This window comes from Salmo trutta, chromosome 35 (genome assembly GCF_901001165.1).
Source record: "Salmo trutta chromosome 35, fSalTru1.1, whole genome shotgun sequence".
NCBI classification, from domain to species: domain Eukaryota; kingdom Metazoa; phylum Chordata; class Actinopteri; order Salmoniformes; family Salmonidae; genus Salmo; species Salmo trutta.
Window position 1 is genome coordinate 7,076,910 of NC_042991.1, and position 18,491 is coordinate 7,095,400.

General features: G+C 43.6%; 2 protein-coding genes across 2 annotated transcripts; both read left to right on the forward strand.

Moving 5' to 3' along the window:
* Positions 1-707: 707 nt before the first annotated feature.
* LOC115174523 (heat shock protein HSP 90-alpha 1-like) lies at positions 708-6,747 on the forward strand. The gene is made up of 11 exons (XM_029733133.1): positions 708-974; positions 2,905-3,054; positions 3,262-3,628; positions 3,795-3,928; positions 4,109-4,417; positions 4,541-4,706; positions 4,829-5,019; positions 5,136-5,283; positions 5,393-5,661; positions 5,765-6,098; positions 6,346-6,747. Exons 2-11 carry the CDS (start codon positions 2,905-2,907, stop codon positions 6,453-6,455), a joined length of 2,178 nt encoding a protein of 725 aa, XP_029588993.1. The 5' UTR covers positions 708-974; the 3' UTR covers positions 6,456-6,747.
* A 386-nt stretch (positions 6,748-7,133) lies between these two features.
* Positions 7,134-18,069, forward strand: LOC115174522 (heat shock protein HSP 90-alpha). The gene is made up of 11 exons (XM_029733132.1): positions 7,134-7,300; positions 10,014-10,163; positions 10,452-10,821; positions 10,983-11,116; positions 11,430-11,759; positions 11,955-12,120; positions 12,223-12,413; positions 16,288-16,435; positions 16,533-16,801; positions 17,019-17,352; positions 17,595-18,069. The coding sequence occupies exons 2-11, from the start codon at positions 10,014-10,016 to the stop codon at positions 17,702-17,704; spliced, it is 2,202 nt and encodes a 733-aa protein (XP_029588992.1). The 5' UTR covers positions 7,134-7,300; the 3' UTR covers positions 17,705-18,069.
* The last annotated feature ends 422 nt before the right edge of the window (positions 18,070-18,491 follow it).

An 18,491-nucleotide genomic window follows, 5' to 3' on the forward strand; every position in this document is an offset into this window, starting at 1 on the left:
CAGTCTGCGGTCAAGCACTGTGCAGTACACCCATGCCTGAGAATTCTGGTATTTTCTATGATTTGACATTAAAGATTTTCTCATTTCTTGTTTATGATCAAGATGTGTATTGTAGATGTGTTAGCCTACTCATGTTAAACTCCTCACATAAAATCAACATATTGCATATCATGTTAACATCATCATTATAACTAAATGAGCAGTAGTGTCACCATTCAGACACAAAACATGCCCTCTTGTTGGGACAAAACCAGTTTATTTCTATAGGCCTACATGTGTATTATGGGTTGGCGGGATTAAAGAATGTAGAAGTAAACTCTTGATCCAATTTGTCAACACAGTTTCTGTGGCTAGAACTGAACCATTACTTTAACACATCTATTTCCCAATCGCACAGGCCCCCAAAAAATACTTGTGGCCGGCCTGTTATCTTTTCAGAGGCCTTCTGTCCTGCGTCTGTCTGTCCGGATGGTTCAATGAGAGCAGGTGGTTGGAAAGGCTGCGCACAGCTGTGACATTGCTGACAGTTGGGGCCAAGTGGGCCAGGCCTGACACTATCAGGACGCCTCGGGCCCCCGAATGGCAGGCACCCCTTATGACTGTGCTGCCCTATAAGGACACATGTGGTTTATGGCGCGGACCCCTCACAGCTTTCACTATCACCCCCACCCTACTGGTTATTTCTCTCTTACCCTGTACTGTAGTAGGACTGGACATTCCTTCTGGAAGCTTCTGAATGGGGGCTTCGAGAAAGCTGCCCCTTGTATAAAAAGAATGGAGTAGGCCCAGTGGTCCTCAGATACAGAAAGTGAGAAGACATTCACCTGAAGCCATAGAGGATTAGGAGCAGTGAAATACAGAGATTTAAAGACTACATTAATCTGCAGAGGAACAGAAGAGACGCTCAGAGATTCAATCTACAGCGATCAGCAAACGAGAAGTGAAGCACTGGAGCTCATTCTTATCTATTCAAGGTAAGAGAGAGAGGGTATCAGGGAGAAAGGTAAACCAAATATGTAGCTACTTGCAATTCAGGGGCACAAGGAAGATCAATAGCCAATATTCTGGAAATACATTATGCATTGATATTATAAAGGTGAAACACCAGCAGGAAGTAAGCAGCCTACAGTATGTTGGTAATCTAAATTGAATAATGTATCATGGGGATGAATTGCACTGTATTAATCTGAAATGGCATTAAATCAGTGAGGAGACTTTAATAGACAGTTACCCTGGATCTGGTAAAACCCTTTGCGAGTGCATGGCAAGAGAGGAGCACATGGCATGGAATATGACCCTGGTTAGAAGGAGCGAGGGACATGGCAGTTGAAGAGAAGGAAGAGAAGAGAGTCCTGGCAGCCAGCACAAATAATTATTACCATCAAGTTATCTATACCAAGTTAGTAAATTATGCAATTATCAGACCTGAAAGTGTCTCAGACCAGAAATTTACTGGTTCATGTAGTCAATTTGAGGCCAAGGACAAGGATGGATTCCTTTATTCATTCATTGAACTGGAAAAATGTGCTTTATGATCAAGCCTTTGATGTTTTTTATTGATAAGCAGCTGCTTTAGAAAAAAGTATATTTCATGGGGAAGAGTGTTAACATCATTTGATGAATACTTCTCAGTATATGAGTGCTTTTAAACAATCATAACTTTTAAGAGCAACTCTAATATTTTTGCTGAAAGTGAATAACATAAAACCCTGTACTTGAGAGAAAAATGCAATGCTGAAGACACTCTATGGGTGGATTTACATTAGTAAAATATGTCTAGTGAGATCTATCTCTCTTCAACACCAGATTTGTAACTGTTCTGTTTACACTAGCCTTGGATGTGGTGTGGCCAAATCCACATTCTTGCTTAAAGTGTGACTGCAGCTATTAATTAACATACCGTGAAAACCATAGTATATAGACAAACAAAATAAGGGTAGCAATTCAAACTATACAGGAGCTTCTCATCTAAACAATATTGCACAGTGTACATATTGCACACTTTATTAATGCAATGATTCACAAATGTGCAGATATCTTAAAAACCTTTCATTTTCAATTTGGCTAACAGAGCAAATATGCTCTCTGCTGGTATTAAGGTCATTCTTGCAGGGATATGTGGTGTGGGAGAGCCATTGTCTTTACACTGTACAACTCCGAGGAGGATATGTTGTGTAGATGTCTTGCACACTACCTGCAGAGGTAGCGTGGGCGAAATCTCTTAAAAAGAGAGATTTGAATATAGATCCGTCTCTTTACACTAGACAAGTGTGTCTCCTGGACGCAGTTTGTGTCATTTAAGTAGTGTAGTGTGAAGAAGCTCTATTAATACAACTCTACATTACTCTATTCAAGCCAAAAGTCTTGCTTCATCTTAATCCTCCATTTCAAAGAAAGGGTATCACATGTCATGACTGCAGCTGTTGGCAAGAGGGTGTGAAAAGGTCTGGAAACTCCGACACGTTTTCAAATGGCAGAGGCCTTGATTGACAGATGTGGCCTGTGCAATAGGAGCCTCTGACGGAGGCCTGTAACAGGTGCCTCTATTCCTCAATACTTCAATCCCTTATTGCCTCATTGTGTTGTGGTCTGACTAGACTAGAGGCTGTCTACAAAAAAGCAGGTGTTTCAGGCTTTAAAAGCTATAAAATATAACAGTCCACATTTCAGACAATGACCATTTGCAAGCTACTATAAGTTGTATTATTTTTAATTTAGCTGAAGCAAGTTGATTGCAAAATGCAGAAAAAAGCCTTATGTGCTTTTCAAAAACATGTCTTCTGAATTAATACAATATTCATCCATTTTTAGGATAATAGAAGAACAATTAAAATCTAAGTGTTGAGGCATCAAAGTCTCCATCAGTCTGAAGTACACACTTTGCTATTTTGTTTCTCCTTCCAGATGCCAGAGAAAGCCAGCCACACCATGGAGGAGGAAGTGGAGACCTTTGCCTTCCAGGCTGAGATCGCCCAGCTGATGTCTCTGATCATCAACACTTTCTACTCAAACAAAGAGATTTTCCTTAGGGAGCTCATCTCCAACTCTTCAGATGTGAGTAGATTAATCATAATGCTGAATTGACCCATGTAACATTTTACCTTAATAAGCAACCACTTATACACTGCTCTCTGAGCCAGTATAGTAAAACAAGCTATATCCCAGAGTTAGCCTGCTAACCACTTTGTTAAATTCGCTCAAGGTATCAACCATGACACTTTTCTTTTGCCCTTGTGACCTCTTTTTGCCATGATCTGACAGGCTTTGGACAAGATCAGATACGAGAGCTTGACAGACCCCACCAAATTGGATTCCTGCAAGGAGCTGAAGATCGAGATCACCCCTGACCTGCGCACTCGTACCCTGACCCTGGTTGACACCGGCATCGGCATGACCAAGGCCGACCTGATCAACAACCTGGGAACCATTGCAAAGTCTGGCACCAAGGCCTTCATGGAGGCCCTGCAGGCTGGAGCTGACATTTCCATGATCGGGCAGTTCGGTGTGGGTTTCTACTCTGCCTACCTGGTGGCTGAGAGGGTGACTGTCATCACCAAGCACAATGATGATGAGCAGTACATCTGGGAGTCTGCAGCTGGTGGCTCTTTCACTGTCAAAGTTGACACTGGTAAGCCTCTTCAACAGTATTGATTAATATGCTGCTTCAATTACTTTTCTCCAATACAACACCATCAACCTACATCCTGGATCAGTTGAATCTTCTTTTCAACAATGTCATTCAAAAGGAAGTAAGCTTAGATCCAATGACTAAGTCTGATTTTTCTGATCCGAAGGTGAGTCCATTGGCCGTGGCACCAGAGTGATCCTGCACATGAAGGAGGACCAGTTTGAATACTGTGAGGAGAAGCGCGTCAAGGAGGTTGTGAAGAAGCACTCCCAGTTCATTGGCTATCCCATCACACTCTTTGTAAGTTCAAATATAACTTTATATTTCTTTGGTTGTAACAATGTAACAGCATAATGGGGAGATTGACTGAAATCTGCTGTATAAACTAGGAAAGTAACCTGTTAATAAACGTGGATCCAAACATTGCTCCCCATACTGGACAAATCCTACAACTTTTTAATAACAAACATTTTCGTCCAGGTGGAGAAGTCTAGAGAGAAGGAGGTGGACCTTGAGGAGGGAGAAAAGGATGAGGAGGCTGATAAAGATTCTGCAGCTGAGGACCAAGACAAGCCCAAGATCGAAGATGTCGGTTCTGATGAGGATGAGGACACCAAGGATTCCAAGAACAAGAGGAAGAAGAAGGTCAAGGAAAAGTACATTGACGCAGAGGAGCTGAACAAGACCAAGCCTATCTGGACCCGTAACCCTGATGACATCACCAATGAGGAGTACGGAGAGTTCTACAAGAGTCTGACCAACGACTGGGAGGATCACCTGGCTATCAAGGTGAGTCTCTATGATGGCAAACTGAAAATCAAAACTCAAGCATTATGGGTTTGTCTTGATCCAACCTATGAATTAATATATTAGTATGACTGTATGAGTCAACATTTCTCATTATTCCCACAGCACTTCTCAGTGGAGGGCCAGCTGGAGTTCCGCGCTCTGCTTTTTGTGCCCAGGAGGGCTTCCTTCGACCTCTTCGAGAACAAGAAAAAGAAGAACAACATCAAGCTGTATGTGCGCAGGGTGTTCATCATGGACAACTGTGACGAGCTGATGCCAGAGTATCTCAGTGAGTACTGTACCTTGAACCTTTAGCCTTTCATGGATACCTCCTCAGCACCTCACTCAAGCATGACATTGAGTAAAGCTGTAAGTAAGATGTCTGACCAGTTGCCATTGTCTTATCTCCAGACTTCATCAAGGGTGTGGTGGACTCTGAGGATCTCCCCCTGAACATCTCCAGAGAGATGCTGCAGCAGAGCAAGATCCTCAAGGTGATCCGCAAGAACCTGGTCAAAAAGTGTATGGATCTTTTCATCGAGCTCTCAGAAGACAAGGACAACTACAAGAAGTTCTATGAGCAGTTCTCCAAGAACATCAAGGTAAGGTCTTCCTCCCTTTGAAATGGATTTTCCAAGTTCGTGCAACTCTTCCACCAGAACTTCTCCTTCTCTTTTTGAGGGACCTTTATCTTGAACATTTTCCATATTTCCATTAGCTGGGAATCCATGAAGATGCTCAGAACCGCAAGAAGCTGTCAGACATGCTGCGCTACTACACCTCCAACTCCGCTGACGAAATGGTCTCCCTGAAGGAGTATGTTTCTCGCATGAAGGACACCCAGAAACACATCTACTACATAACTGGTGAGCTGCTATCCATTTTCACTCTCCTTCCTTTGTCAAATCCATGTGACATAAAAAGACATCATAAAACCAGGGAAATCTCTGTTAATAACTGTGTATCCTCTTCTAGGTGAGACCAAGGAACAGGTCGCCAACTCTTCCTTTGTGGAGCGCCTCCGCAAGGCCGGCTTGGAAGTGATCTACATGATTGAGCCCATTGATGAGTACTGTGTCCAGCAGCTGAAGGAGTATGATGGCAAGAACCTGGTCTCCGTGACCAAGGAGGGTCTGGAGCTGCCTGAGGATGAGGATGAGAAGAAGAAGCAAGAGGAGCTGAACACTAAATTTGAGAACCTCTGCAAGACAATGAAGGACATCCTGGACAAGAAGATTGAGAAGGTAGAAGCACAACTTACCTGAACCCAATCCCTCTGCAATGTGTTTACGCCTTTTAATAACATACCACTTCATACACAACTGTCAATATGTCTACTAATCACAGGTTTCAGTTTCCAACCGCCTGGTCTCCTCCCCCTGCTGCATCGTCACCAGTACATACGGCTGGACGGCCAACATGGAGAGAATCATGAAATCTCAAGCTCTCAGAGACAACTCCACCATGGGCTACATGACAGCCAAGAAGCACCTGGAGATCAACCCAACCCACCCTATTGTCGAGACTTTGAGAGAGAAAGCTGAGGCTGACAAGAACGACAAAGCTGTAAAGGACTTGGTCATCTTACTGTTCGAGACTGCTCTATTGTCTTCTGGGTTCACGCTGGACGACCCTCAGACCCATGCAAACCGCATTTACAGGATGATTAAGCTTGGCCTGGGTGAGTTGCTTTTCCTTAATGCATTATTTGCCCTCAACCTTTATCTTGGTTGATGGGGTTTAAAGGCTCCTCCTAGAGCAATTTACAGTACAGGTCTGCAAACACCAAGTAACTTACAGAACTATCATGGTAGTACAATGGTTAGGAATATGGCTTTTGTTTTTCCCATACTTTGGCTGTCTGAATAGCCGATTGTACACGATGTGAATATGTTTTTCTAATGTGGGCTATTTCTTCCCCTCTACAGGCATCGATGGTGATGACTCAGCAGTGGAGGAAATCCTCCAGCCCAGTGAGGATGACATGCCTGTCTTGGAGGGAGATGATGACACATCAAGAATGGAGGAAGTTGACTAAAGATATATCAGAAGAACATCATTTTTTCCATTTTTAACATTTAATTTTTTAAGTTGCTTCATTGTGTCCCAAATAGACTTTACATTTTACATGACTGTCGAGTCGTGGGGAAAGTATTGTAATTAATTTATCATAATTAATGAATACCATAATCATATAGTATATCTGCTGCTTTCAACCCTATTCAACTGTAAAAGTCAACAGGGATTTCACTTGTGTCTTTTTCTATTTCTGTAAGCTATTTTCTATGAAAAACGACAAGGTTTATAATAAAAAAATATTTTGAAACATATTTCACATGTTTTCTCTTTATCAAATAGTCTGGATTATTGTGATGGCATGTTTATAATTCAATACTGGACTATCTATTTTGCATCTTCATTCATACTTTTGCAATCACCTTACCCCCATAAGAGCTCCCTATATTTCAGATCTTTTTAGAGTAGACTTTTAGGTGAAAAGTTTATCTTAATCATGAAATCTTGTGAGGGTCATGAGTGATGATGAATATCCCAGGTACATTATGCACCCACTGTACAAATTTGATATCGCCACGCCCATAGAGCCGCCTTCACCATAGAGGTAAATGAAGGAGGGGCGTGGACAGAGAAACTGTAGGGTTTGATTGATATTCCATCGCTCCTCTCAGTGTACACGCTCATCCTACACACAGTAGAGGCGTTAGGAAGATTCCAGACTGTTCTGGAAGCTGATTTCTCGAACACTCTCAGCGTCTATAAAACCTAGCCAGTTATCCTCTCTCCATCTTCTCCGATAGCTGGCTAGGTTTCGTTTCTTTGGCGACCAACTTCCGAAGAAGAATTCAGGGATATTTCCACAGCAAGGTAAGACATGAAAGAACATTTATGTTCCAACACGATGATGCGAGTGTCATTATCCAATTAATATAGTCAATGGAAGTTTAAAATATCAATATAATTTAATAAAATAACATTTTAACTATCAGAATATTCCACTAAAAAAAATATTTTACATTTTGTTTCCTAATTTGTAGGTCTAACGACGTTATTTCAGAATAGGCTACCACATTCTCTATTAAAGTTGACCTGTAAAACCTATGCCAATACATCCACATTTGGGTCTTGACTGCCACACATGCTTTGATAATCCTTTTCAGATAATTATTTTCATTCACGTCACTTCACTGTCGACATGACAACTATCCATCACATTTTGGCTAATATTTATTCAAATAGGAAATTCCTAAAGATTCACATTAAAACTCGTTATGGTACCCGGTCTCGAGATTGAGAAAGGATGGAAACGTATGATCGATCGTTCTGGTAGTTTCTAGAATCATGTTATTAGCCGCGCGAACCGGCAGGGGGAGTATGTTTGGCCGTTGCGCTTGGTCAGTTTACACTGAGATATGGAATAATGAATGAAAGCAATGTGGAATGTATATTATTTGATTATTTTTCTTATATTCTAGTGTGCCTGTCCAGAGTACAAAATTATCAGTTTATGATGTGCCTATCAATTTCCTTACAATGAATTTATTTCAGTTTATTGGAGAAAATGTTCCTAAAAAATAGAAGCAGTAAACTCACCACATGGCAAGGACCTATGGCTTCTCTTCTGTTGGTTTGCACTGGGTGGATTACAGTAATTAAGTAAATTCAGCAGTGATAATGAGGACAGTCTGTTACACCACCTGTTTGTCATAGTTTTAAGACTGAAACTCACTGTCCGAATGGCAGTTCCGGCATTGTCCAATGATTTTGAGAGCTATTATTGTGCCGGTGACATCTCTACTACACTCTTAGCACCTTTTTTTCTATCTACAACCTGAAAGGGTTTTTCCACTGTCCCTATAGGAGAGCCCTTTGAAGAACCCTTTTTGGTTCCAGGTAGAACCCTTTTGGGTTCTAAGTAGAACCCTCTGTGGAAAGGGTTCTACATGGAACCAAAAAGGTTCCACCTGGAACCAACAAGGGTTCTCTTATGGGGACAGCAGAAGTACACTTTCGGAACCTTTTTTTTTCTGAGAGTGTAGTGAGTCTCACTGATTCCCGTTGACCTGAAGTAGGCTGGTGGACTATCATAACCATACTGTGACTAACATGCTGATAAACAGTCGTTTATTTGGGGATGGAATTTTTGATGGTTGCAAGGGGCTGTTTGCTTTAAGTCAGATAGCACAGCCAAAGGAGTGATGCAAGCTGTCAGAAGACAATGCAGTGCCAGGGTGTTGTGTAGTGTTGTGCCTCCTCAGTATGTGCTTACGCTTAACCCTTATTCATGACTCCAATACCATTGTATTACATTGACCTATTGGACGCCCCCTTTACAGTGCCTCTTTAAACTGCAGACGAGGTGGGCGATAAAACTACGGAAAGCCATTCATTTCCAATGGAAGAGAAGCAAAGTGGGTGGAGGACCTTTGGGGCGATGCGAGCATGGGCGAGGAACGTGAACTGAGCGGCACCAAGATACTCTCCAAGTTGGGGAGAGCTGAACATTATGCAAATACTCCACGACATTCCGGCACGCTCGTTTCTAAACCCAGAGGCGTAACATCGCAAGACTTCCAGGAACGCTTGCGAAACAGACCAAACAGACTAGGCCGAGGTTTGGGAAATCAATGAGAGAAGCGTAAAATTCTTCCTCGGTTGTTAATTACCTCGAAATCAAAAGGCCCAACGTAGATTCGAACCAATGTCTTAAGTAGTTGAACATGTTTTTACTCCAAGCAATCTGTGAATGTGACAAACTGACACGTTTCATTTTCGTCAAAAACAACTTTATATTGAAGGAGTACCTTTGATTTGAGGACCCGATTACATATTTTGCGCGTGAGCTTTGCGAGCCAACGTCACCATGACAATGCCTACAAGGAGGGATTTTGATTGGAGAAGCAGTTTTTGCCTATATTCATGCTGTACTGTCTTAGCTGAGTGTGGCGAGGCGAAATATAAGTGCTAGTTAAAACGATCTGTCAGCCTTGTGAGAGAAATGCTCCGACGCTGCTCCAATGCCTTGCACTCGATACATTTGGAACTTAGCTTTCATTAAGCGAGAAATAATAGTAAAAATACGAAAGATACACTTACTGTACGCAGTTTAGGAAAGTTGCACCTGGCTGTATTTTCAAGAACACTGCCTCCAACCGAGACTACACTTCCTCCCCTCCAATTTTTGCTTCAAACTTCTCCTATGGAGTGTATCTGGGGAGGAAGTTTCGTATCTCGGCTTGGGGCTGTTTTAAACAATTCTGCAGGGTGCAACCAGGATGCAACTTTGCTGAACTGCTTACAGTAAGTGCATCTTTTGTTTTTGAAATATTATTTATTGCTGTTATGAAAGTTAAGTTCCAAATGGTTCCAAAACTGTACTACAAGCAAGGATTATTAGTTTCTAAATGTTAAAACAGAGCTTTGGGATTGTAGTTCACATGGAACCAGCTGTTCTCCATACCATCAGCTGAGAACCTAAGACGGGGACCGGCTGTAAGCCACTTTGGGCCCCCTTGTCTCCACAGTGTGTTTACAGTATATTCATTCAGTGTGTTTGTGTGTGTGTGTTGTGTCTCCACAGATGCCGGAAGCCCATGACACCCCGATGGAGGAAGAGGCAGAGACCTTTGCCTTCCAGGCTGAGATCGCCCAGCTGATGTCCCTGATCATCAACACTTTCTACTCAAACAAAGAGATTTTCCTTAGGGAGCTCATCTCCAACTCCTCAGATGTGAGTACTTCAGGCACCACAGGCGTTTGTTTAGACTACTTGGTAGTTTAGTATTATTTGATGATTTACAAAATACACACACAGGCATATTACTTTAATTACTTGTTTATTACACCACTATTCATATTTTATTACATATCTATAGATAGTTTTAGGAGCTATTCATATTTTATTACATAAAACATTGACTTAGCCTGCAGAATACATTTACATATAATTAAGAGTTTTGTTAATCTAGTGATGTCAAAAGACAGATTTATTTAGACCTATGTATTTTCATTCAACTAGGCTCTAGACAAAATCCGCTATGAGAGCCTCACAGACCCATCCAAGATGGACTCTGGCAAGGACCTGAAGATCGAGGTCATTCCAAACAAGGAGGAGCGTACCCTGACCCTGGTTGACACCGGCATCGGCATGACCAAGGCCGACCTAATCAACAACCTGGGAACCATTGCAAAGTCTGGCACCAAGGCCTTCATGGAGGCCCTGCAGGCTGGAGCTGACATCTCCATGATCGGGCAGTTCGGTGTGGGTTTCTACTCTGCCTACCTGGTGGCTGAGAGGGTGACTGTCATCACCAAGCACAATGATGATGAGCAGTACATCTGGGAATCATCCGCTGGCGGATCCTTCACCGTCAAAGTCGACACGTCAGGTAAGGACAGATTATAGTTTTACACGTAACTTAACCAGAGCTTACATGTTATATAAATTGTGTGAACTGAAGAGGAATGTAGGCCTACAGTTACAGACTGTTGTTCCCCTGTTGTGGTCTGTTCTAAACACTGACTATACTCCCATGTCACTCTACTATAGCTGAGTCTATTGGTCGTGGGACCAAGGTAATTCTGTACCTGAAGGAAGACCAGACAGAATACTGTGAGGAGAAACGGGTCAAAGAGATCGTGAAGAAGCACTCCCAGTTCATCGGATATCCCATCACACTCTTTGTAAGAGCTAGCAGGCATGAGATAGTGGAAACTCCACTGAGTGATTACCAAATTGTTGTACTCCATCTGAAACATCCTTTCAGGTTTGCATAAAAGAGGTGTCAAGGGAGGGGTTAGGAGTTGATTTCAGATTGGACAAGTAAATGACTGGATGATAAATTGATGCTGATATTTCACTTTTAGCATTTTTATATTGAATGAAAAACAGGCACAGTGAATGAAATATTTCAGACAACTACCCACCTAAAGTCAGCTACAGTACATCAACACAATGAATGTGTCCCCTAACATTCTCATGATCCTCTCTGTTCAGGTGGAGAAGGAGCGTGACAAGGAAGTGAGTGACGATGAGGCAGAGGAGGAAGAGGAGAAGAAGGATGGGGAAGAAGGAGAGAAGAGAGAGGTTGACAAACCCGAGATCGAGGACGTAGGCTCAGACGAGGAGGATGACCATGACCATGACAGCGCATGCGGTGACAAGAAGAAGAAGAAGAAGAAGATCAAGGAGAAATACATTGACCAGGAGGAGCTGAACAAGACCAAACCCCTGTGGACCCGTAACCCTGATGACATCACCAACGAGGAGTATGGAGAGTTCTACAAGAGTCTGACCAACGACTGGGAAGAACACCTGGCTGTCAAGGTGAGGATATTCTATTCATATTGGCCAACAGAATAAGTTCCCACACTGTTTATTTACTAAGTTTCCCTCGATCTGTGAAGTCATAGATAGTACCAGTATTAGTCTGTTGATAATGGGTGAGGTCATTTCATAATGACAAATATACATGTACATTAAGGTTTCAGCAGTTGGCCTTCTGTTTGTTTACTTACACAGCACTTCTCAGTGGAGGGCCAGCTGGAGTTCCGTGCCCTGCTCTTTGTGCCTCGCCGTGCACCCTTTGACCTCTTTGAAAACAAGAAGAAGAAGAACAATATCAAGCTGTACGTCAGGAGGGTCTTCATCATGGACAACTGTGATGATCTTATCCCTGAGTACCTCAGTGAGTCAGACAGAACTGAAGTAGATGCTCACATAGATCTGGGAAGGAGCTATAATCTAATTGAGAAGATGTCTGACCAATTGTCTCTGTCGTTCTCTCCAGACTTCATCAAGGGTGTGGTGGACTCTGAGGATCTCCCCCTGAACATCTCCAGAGAGATGCTGCAGCAGAGCAAGATCCTCAAGGTGATCCGCAAGAACCTGGTCAAGAAGTGTATAGAGCTCTTCACTGAGCTCTCAGAGGACAAAGAAAACTACAAGAAGTACTACGAGCAGTTCTCCAAGAACATCAAGGTCAGTTTCATACTCTCAGTTTCATACTTTTTAACGTAACAGTATAGAACATAGTAATAATGGATTGCATTATTTATACAGAGATTCTCACCAGTTCTTTCTTATAATTGATGTTGCAGCAGCACCCACCACATGGGTGATACAGGGCAGCCATTTTGTGCTAGCAGGCTCACCACACTTCAGCTTTCATCATTACGTAACATTGCCTTAAAGGTCAACCTAAACTGAACTTAGGATGCATTGTATTTAGTGGTAGACATGATCTAGGTGGACACTTTGATGACCCTTATCATCACCTATTCTTTTAAGAATCTTTGGGGAACATTCTGAATGGTGTAGTTGTTGAATGTTCCACTAACCTTTAACTGGTCACCACCCGACTGATCCCCTCGCCATCTTGTCTCCTCTAAACCTGATATAAGCGGCTTAGGGCCCAGTCCTTTACAGAGTTCCTTACCACCATCTTCTGGCTTTCTGGAGTGTGTTTAAATGACTAGACAGACTATGGCATATCGTTACAGTTATTGCATATGTCTTAAGGTAAACCTTGGATTCCATGTAGAAACAATCTGCAGGGGGTGCACCTTTCTCATGTCTGCTGAAATTATGTGAAATCTGTCTGGTTTTAATCTTAAAGGGCACGTTTACCCCTTTATATATTTTTTACATAAGTACACTAATTACATAGTCAGAAAAACCTTACTGACAAGTCAACAACACGCCCCTTGTTGGTAACATATTTACAGAACTTGGGTTACTTCCTGGAAAATGTCAAAGTCTTGTAACACATCAAGATATTTTTGGGAAGAGTTGTTATTTAACCTTTTACTGCAGTGGGATAAATCAGGGTCTTACAGATTGATTATTGGTAGTCTTAAACAAATCTACTTTGAAACAAGAGTATAAACATCACACACATGGTTATGGGCTTAAAAAAAATATTTAGAGTTGAAATGTATTCAATTTTGAGTTTGTATCTGTAACGTGTACGCTGGGATTCGGGAAGCAAGTATAGGGAGTGTATTTAATTAATAAATGAACATAGAACAAAACAAGAAACACAAGTAGCGTACAGATATGGAACACATATCAGTCAGTAACGCCTAGGGAAAGAACCAAAGGGTGTGACATATATAGGGAAGGTAATCAGGAAGGTGATGGAGTCCAGGTCAATCAATCAAATGTATTTATAAAGCCCTTTTTACATCAGCCGATGTCACAAAGTGCTATACAGAAACCCAGCCTAAAACCCCAAACAGCAAGCAATGCAGATGTAGAGAAGCACCATGGCTAGGAAAAACTGCCTAGAAAGGCAGGAACCTAGGAAGAAACCTAGAGAGGAACCAGGCTCTGAGGGGTGGCCAGTCATCTTCTGGCTGTGCTGGATGGAGATTATAACAGTACATGGCCAAGATGTTCAAACATTCATAGATGACCAGCAGGTTCAAATAATAATAATCACAATTGTAGAGGGTGCAACATGAGTAAATGTCAGTTGGCTTTTCATAGCCAAGCATTCAGAGTTAGAGACAGCAGGTGCAGTAGTGAGAGAGAGAGAGAGCACGTCCGGTGAACAGGTCAGGGTTCCATAGATGCAGGCCAGTTGAAACTGGAGCAGCAGCACGACCTGGTGTCTGGGGACAGCAAGGAGTCATCAGGCCAGATAGTCCTGAGGCATGGGCTCAGGTACTCCGGGAGGGAGAGGGAGAATTAGAGGGAGCATACTTAAATTCACACAGGACACTGGATAAGACAGGAAAAATACTTCCGATATAAAACACAAACTATTGCAGCATAAATACTGGAGGCTGAGACAGGAGGGGTCGGGAGACACTGTGGCCCCTCCCGACAATATCCCGGACAGGGCCAACCAGGCAGGATAACCTTCACCCACTTTGCCAAAGCACAGTCCCCACACCACTAGAGGGATATCTTCAAACCACCAACGTAATACCCTGAGACAAGGCTGAGTATAGCCCACGAAGATCTCCCCCACGGCACAAAACCGAGGGGGGCGCCAACCCAGACAGGAAGATCACATCAGTGACTCAACTCACTCAAGTGACGCACCCCTCCCAGGGACGGCATGGAAGAGCGCCAGTGACTCAGCCCCGTAATAAAGTTGGAGGCAGAGAATCCCAGTGGAGAGAGGGGAACCGGCCAGGCAGAGACAGCAAGGGAGGTTCGTCGCTCCAGTGTCTTTCCGTTCACCTTCACACCCTGGGCCAGACTACACTCAATCATAAGACCTACTGAAGAGATGAGTCTTCAATAAAGACTTAAAGGTTGAGATCGAGTCTGCGTCTCTCACATGGATAGGCAGACCATTCCATAAAAATGAAGCTCTATAGGAGAAAGCCCTGCCTCCAGCTGTTTGCTTGGAAATTCTAGGAACAATAAGGAGGCCTACGTCTTGTGACTGTAGCGTACGTGTAGGTATGTACGGCAGGACCAAATCGGAGAGATGGGTAGGAGCAAGCCCATGTAATGCTTTGTATGTTAGCAGTAAAACCTTGAAAATCAGCCTTAGCCTTAACAGGAAGCCGGTGTAGAGAGGCTAGCACTGGCATAATATGATCAAATGTTTTGGTTCTAGTAAAGATTCTAGCAGCCGTGTTTAGCACTAACTGAGGTTTATTCAGTGCTTTACCCAGGTTGCCGGAAAGTAGTCTAATCTGAGTCTGAGACGCTGGTGCGTGTAATGATGTGACAGGTGTGGGTAATAATAAGCAGACTGGCGACCTCAAGCGTTGGAGAGATAGTATACGTGAGAGTACCCCCTCCCTGATGCGCGGCCCAAGCCACAGGCCACCGACCAGAGGGATGGTCCCGGGACCATGAGCGAGCCGATCGCTTCTGCAGAGGCGCGGGAACCTGTTGAGCCGGCTGAGGCGTGGGAGCCCACCGAGCCAACCGAGTCTTGTGAACCTGTCAAGCCAGCTGAGGCATGGGAGCCTGACGAGCTAGCTGAGGCATCCTCGGTAGACTCGGCTACTGTCGCTTAACGGGCCAACCGAGTCCTGTAAACCTGACGAGCCCGCTGAGGCACGGAAGCCTGACAAGCCAGCTGTGGCATCCTGGTTGCTCCAATAGCGGCACCCGGTCCCAGCGTCACCTACAAAAACACTCCCTGATGCGCCCCTTTGGTGAGGTGATATTCTATAACGTGTACGCTGGGAAGCAAGTACAGGGAGTGTATTTTATAAATAAATGAACATAGAACAGCCGTCTCGTCGGGCTCCCACGCCTCAGCTGGTTCTACGGGTTCCCGCGCCTCAGCAGAGGCAACCGGCCCGCTCCTGGTCCCCTGGACCGTCTCTCTGGTCAACGTCCTGTGGATGGAGCCACTTGTCAGGGAGGGGGGGCACTGTCACATCTACTCCCACTCCCCCTCTCTGGTGCTCGTTGTCGCCAGTTTATTCATTACCACGCACACCTGCCACCATCATTACATGCACCTGCGCTTCATGAGACTCACCTGGACTCCATCAACTTCCTGATTACCTTCCCTTTATCTGTCACTCCCTTTGGTTCTTTCCCCAGGCGTTATTGACTCTGTGTTCCATGTCTGTACGCTACTCGTGTTGCTTGTATTGTGCCATGTTTGTTTATATATGAAATATTCACTCCCTGTACTTGCTTCTCGACTCCTAGCGTACACGTTACATCGTCCCAATATTACACTTTATATACATCACATTAGACTGAAATAACAAAACTGTTTGACATAGAAACACCAGATTTTCATAGTTTTATCTTTTATTAATTATGAAAAATATTAATACAATTCCACCTATGAGGCCAAAGAGGGTGGTTTTTGTCATTGACTGCAGGAAAGGGCTACATAACCTCTCCTGTGTTTTCTCTCTCACAGCTGGGGATCCATGAGGACTCTCAGAACCGTAAGAGGCTGTCAGACATGCTGCGCTACTACACCTCAGCCTCAGGGGACGAGATGGTCTCCCTCAAAGACTACGTCACACGCATGAAGGAAACCCAGAAACATATCTACTACATCACTGGTGAGGAAACACACTCCTCTCTGTACAGTCCAGTTCATAGGTTGTCACATGATAAGAACCTGGTTTCTCAAGTTGCTATAACTACTGCATGTTTCAGGCGAGACCAGAGACCAGGTGGCTAACTCTGCATTCGTGGAACGCCTTCGAAAGGCCGGCCTGGAAGTAATCTACATGATTGAGCCCATTGATGAGTACTGTGTCCAGCAGCTGAAGGAGTATGACGGCAAGACCCTTGTCTCTGTGACCAAGGAGGGTCTGGAGCTGCCTGAGGACGAGGACATGAAGAAGAGGCATGAAGAGCAGAAATCTCAGTTTGAGAACCTCTGCAAGATCATGAAGGACATCTTGGAGAAGAAAGTGGAGAAGGTAAGAACGCTTAATCACATTGCTTACATATATCATGTTGCTGAAGGGGTCCTTTATGTTAAGACAAATGTCAGGAGGCTTGACATTACCATAAAAATGCCACCAATATTTGCCACTGTATTTACATGCTCACTGCCAGTACAACGATTGCCTGATTCAATGTTCTGGTCATCTCCCTAATAACCAACCTCTCCTATCTTCTCCCCCCCCTTTATAGGTGACAGTGTCCAACCGCCTGGTCTCCTCTCCCTGCTGCATCGTGACCAGCACCTATGGCTGGACGGCCAACATGGAGAGGATAATGAAGGCCCAGGCCCTGAGGGACAATTCCACCATGGGCTACATGGCTGCCAAGAAGCACCTGGAGATCAACCCAGACCACCCCATCGTGGAGACCCTGAGGCAGAAGGCAGAGGCTGATAAGAATGATAAGTCAGTGAAGGACCTGGTCCTTCTGCTGTTTGAGACGGCTCTGTTGTCCTCTGGGTTCACCTTGGATGACCCTCAGACACACTCCAACCGCATCTACAGAATGATCAAGCTAGGACTGGGTGAGTTAGTTTGCTCAAACAAGGACCATGTTTGCTGTCAATATATGATCAATGCTAGCCCCTCGTCTGTACTTTTTTTGTGTTTGCTGATCTGAAGGACCCATGTTGGTGTAATCAATATGGTCATAATGGCTCCATCTAGCCCTCCTTCATTTTCTCAGCATTAAGTGGTCTAGATATGAGAGAACATTGTTAAAGGTTCAGTAACTGACAGACACTATTCCCTCCCTTCCCCTGTCCAGGTATTGACGAGGATGACCTGACCCCCGAGGAGCCAACCTCAGCCCCTGTGGAGGACATGCCTCCCCTGGAGGGAGACGAGGACACATCCAGGATGGAGGAGGTTGACTAGACCAACTGACTCAGCTGCAGTGTTACTGTAACTACGCCAGTTTGCTTTTACACTGGAAGTGTTGTAAATTAAGACAGGATGACTTTGATGTTTGTTCATGAACCTGGAATTTCCCCCCTTCTCGATCAAAAAAATCCCTTGACCCGCATTGATCACATACAGTATAGATTCATTCCCATAAGTGTTTACCTTTTTCTTTTGAAGGAAAACAAGAGCCTGTTTTTGTATCTTGAGTTGTATCAATGATTTTTTTATTGACATTCCAACTTTCTTTTGTGTGTTGACTTGACTGTAAATATTTTCTGAAATTGATACTGTAACTTGAAATGGTGGGACCCCAAAATAAAGTTGACCATGTTAACCAATTCCATTGCTTCATTTTCGCTATTTGTTGTTGAATGAAATTAGCTCTTTTAGAGGTTTAGTTAGATACTGTACAAATACTCAAGTTTGAGGTGATGAGATACAGCTTATTTGGTCACTTTGCATTACAATAATTTAGTCTAGAACAATTGCACAGTACATAATTACAGTTGCATATCCTGTGCATGCACACCACGAATGGAAGAGGAAGAACTCCATAATCTGAATAAATATGCACAGCAGTCAGCGAAACCTACAGTCTTGCATCAGAGAGTTTGGCCACCAGATGGCATCTGCGTCCATGACTACCCCACACAGTGACTGAAAGAAGTCGGCATATTGAACATGATGTATAAGGCACTAACTACAGTAGCAACTAGTAATAGCTACATACACATATTTGCTCATGTGCATCGTTATTTCT

Coding starts and splice junctions, on each gene's coding strand:
- LOC115174523 (XM_029733133.1), top strand. CDS start 2,905: ATGCCAGAGAAAGCCAGCCACACCATGGAGGAGGAAGTGGAGACCTTT. Junction 3,055..3,261: donor TCATCTCCAACTCTTCAGAT/GTGAGTAGATTA, acceptor ATGATCTGACAG/GCTTTGGACAAGATCAGATA. Junction 3,929..4,108: donor GCTATCCCATCACACTCTTT/GTAAGTTCAAAT, acceptor ATTTTCGTCCAG/GTGGAGAAGTCTAGAGAGAA.
- LOC115174522 (XM_029733132.1), top strand. CDS start 10,014: ATGCCGGAAGCCCATGACACCCCGATGGAGGAAGAGGCAGAGACCTTT. Junction 12,121..12,222: donor TCTTATCCCTGAGTACCTCA/GTGAGTCAGACA, acceptor CGTTCTCTCCAG/ACTTCATCAAGGGTGTGGTG. Junction 16,436..16,532: donor ACATATCTACTACATCACTG/GTGAGGAAACAC, acceptor TGCATGTTTCAG/GCGAGACCAGAGACCAGGTG.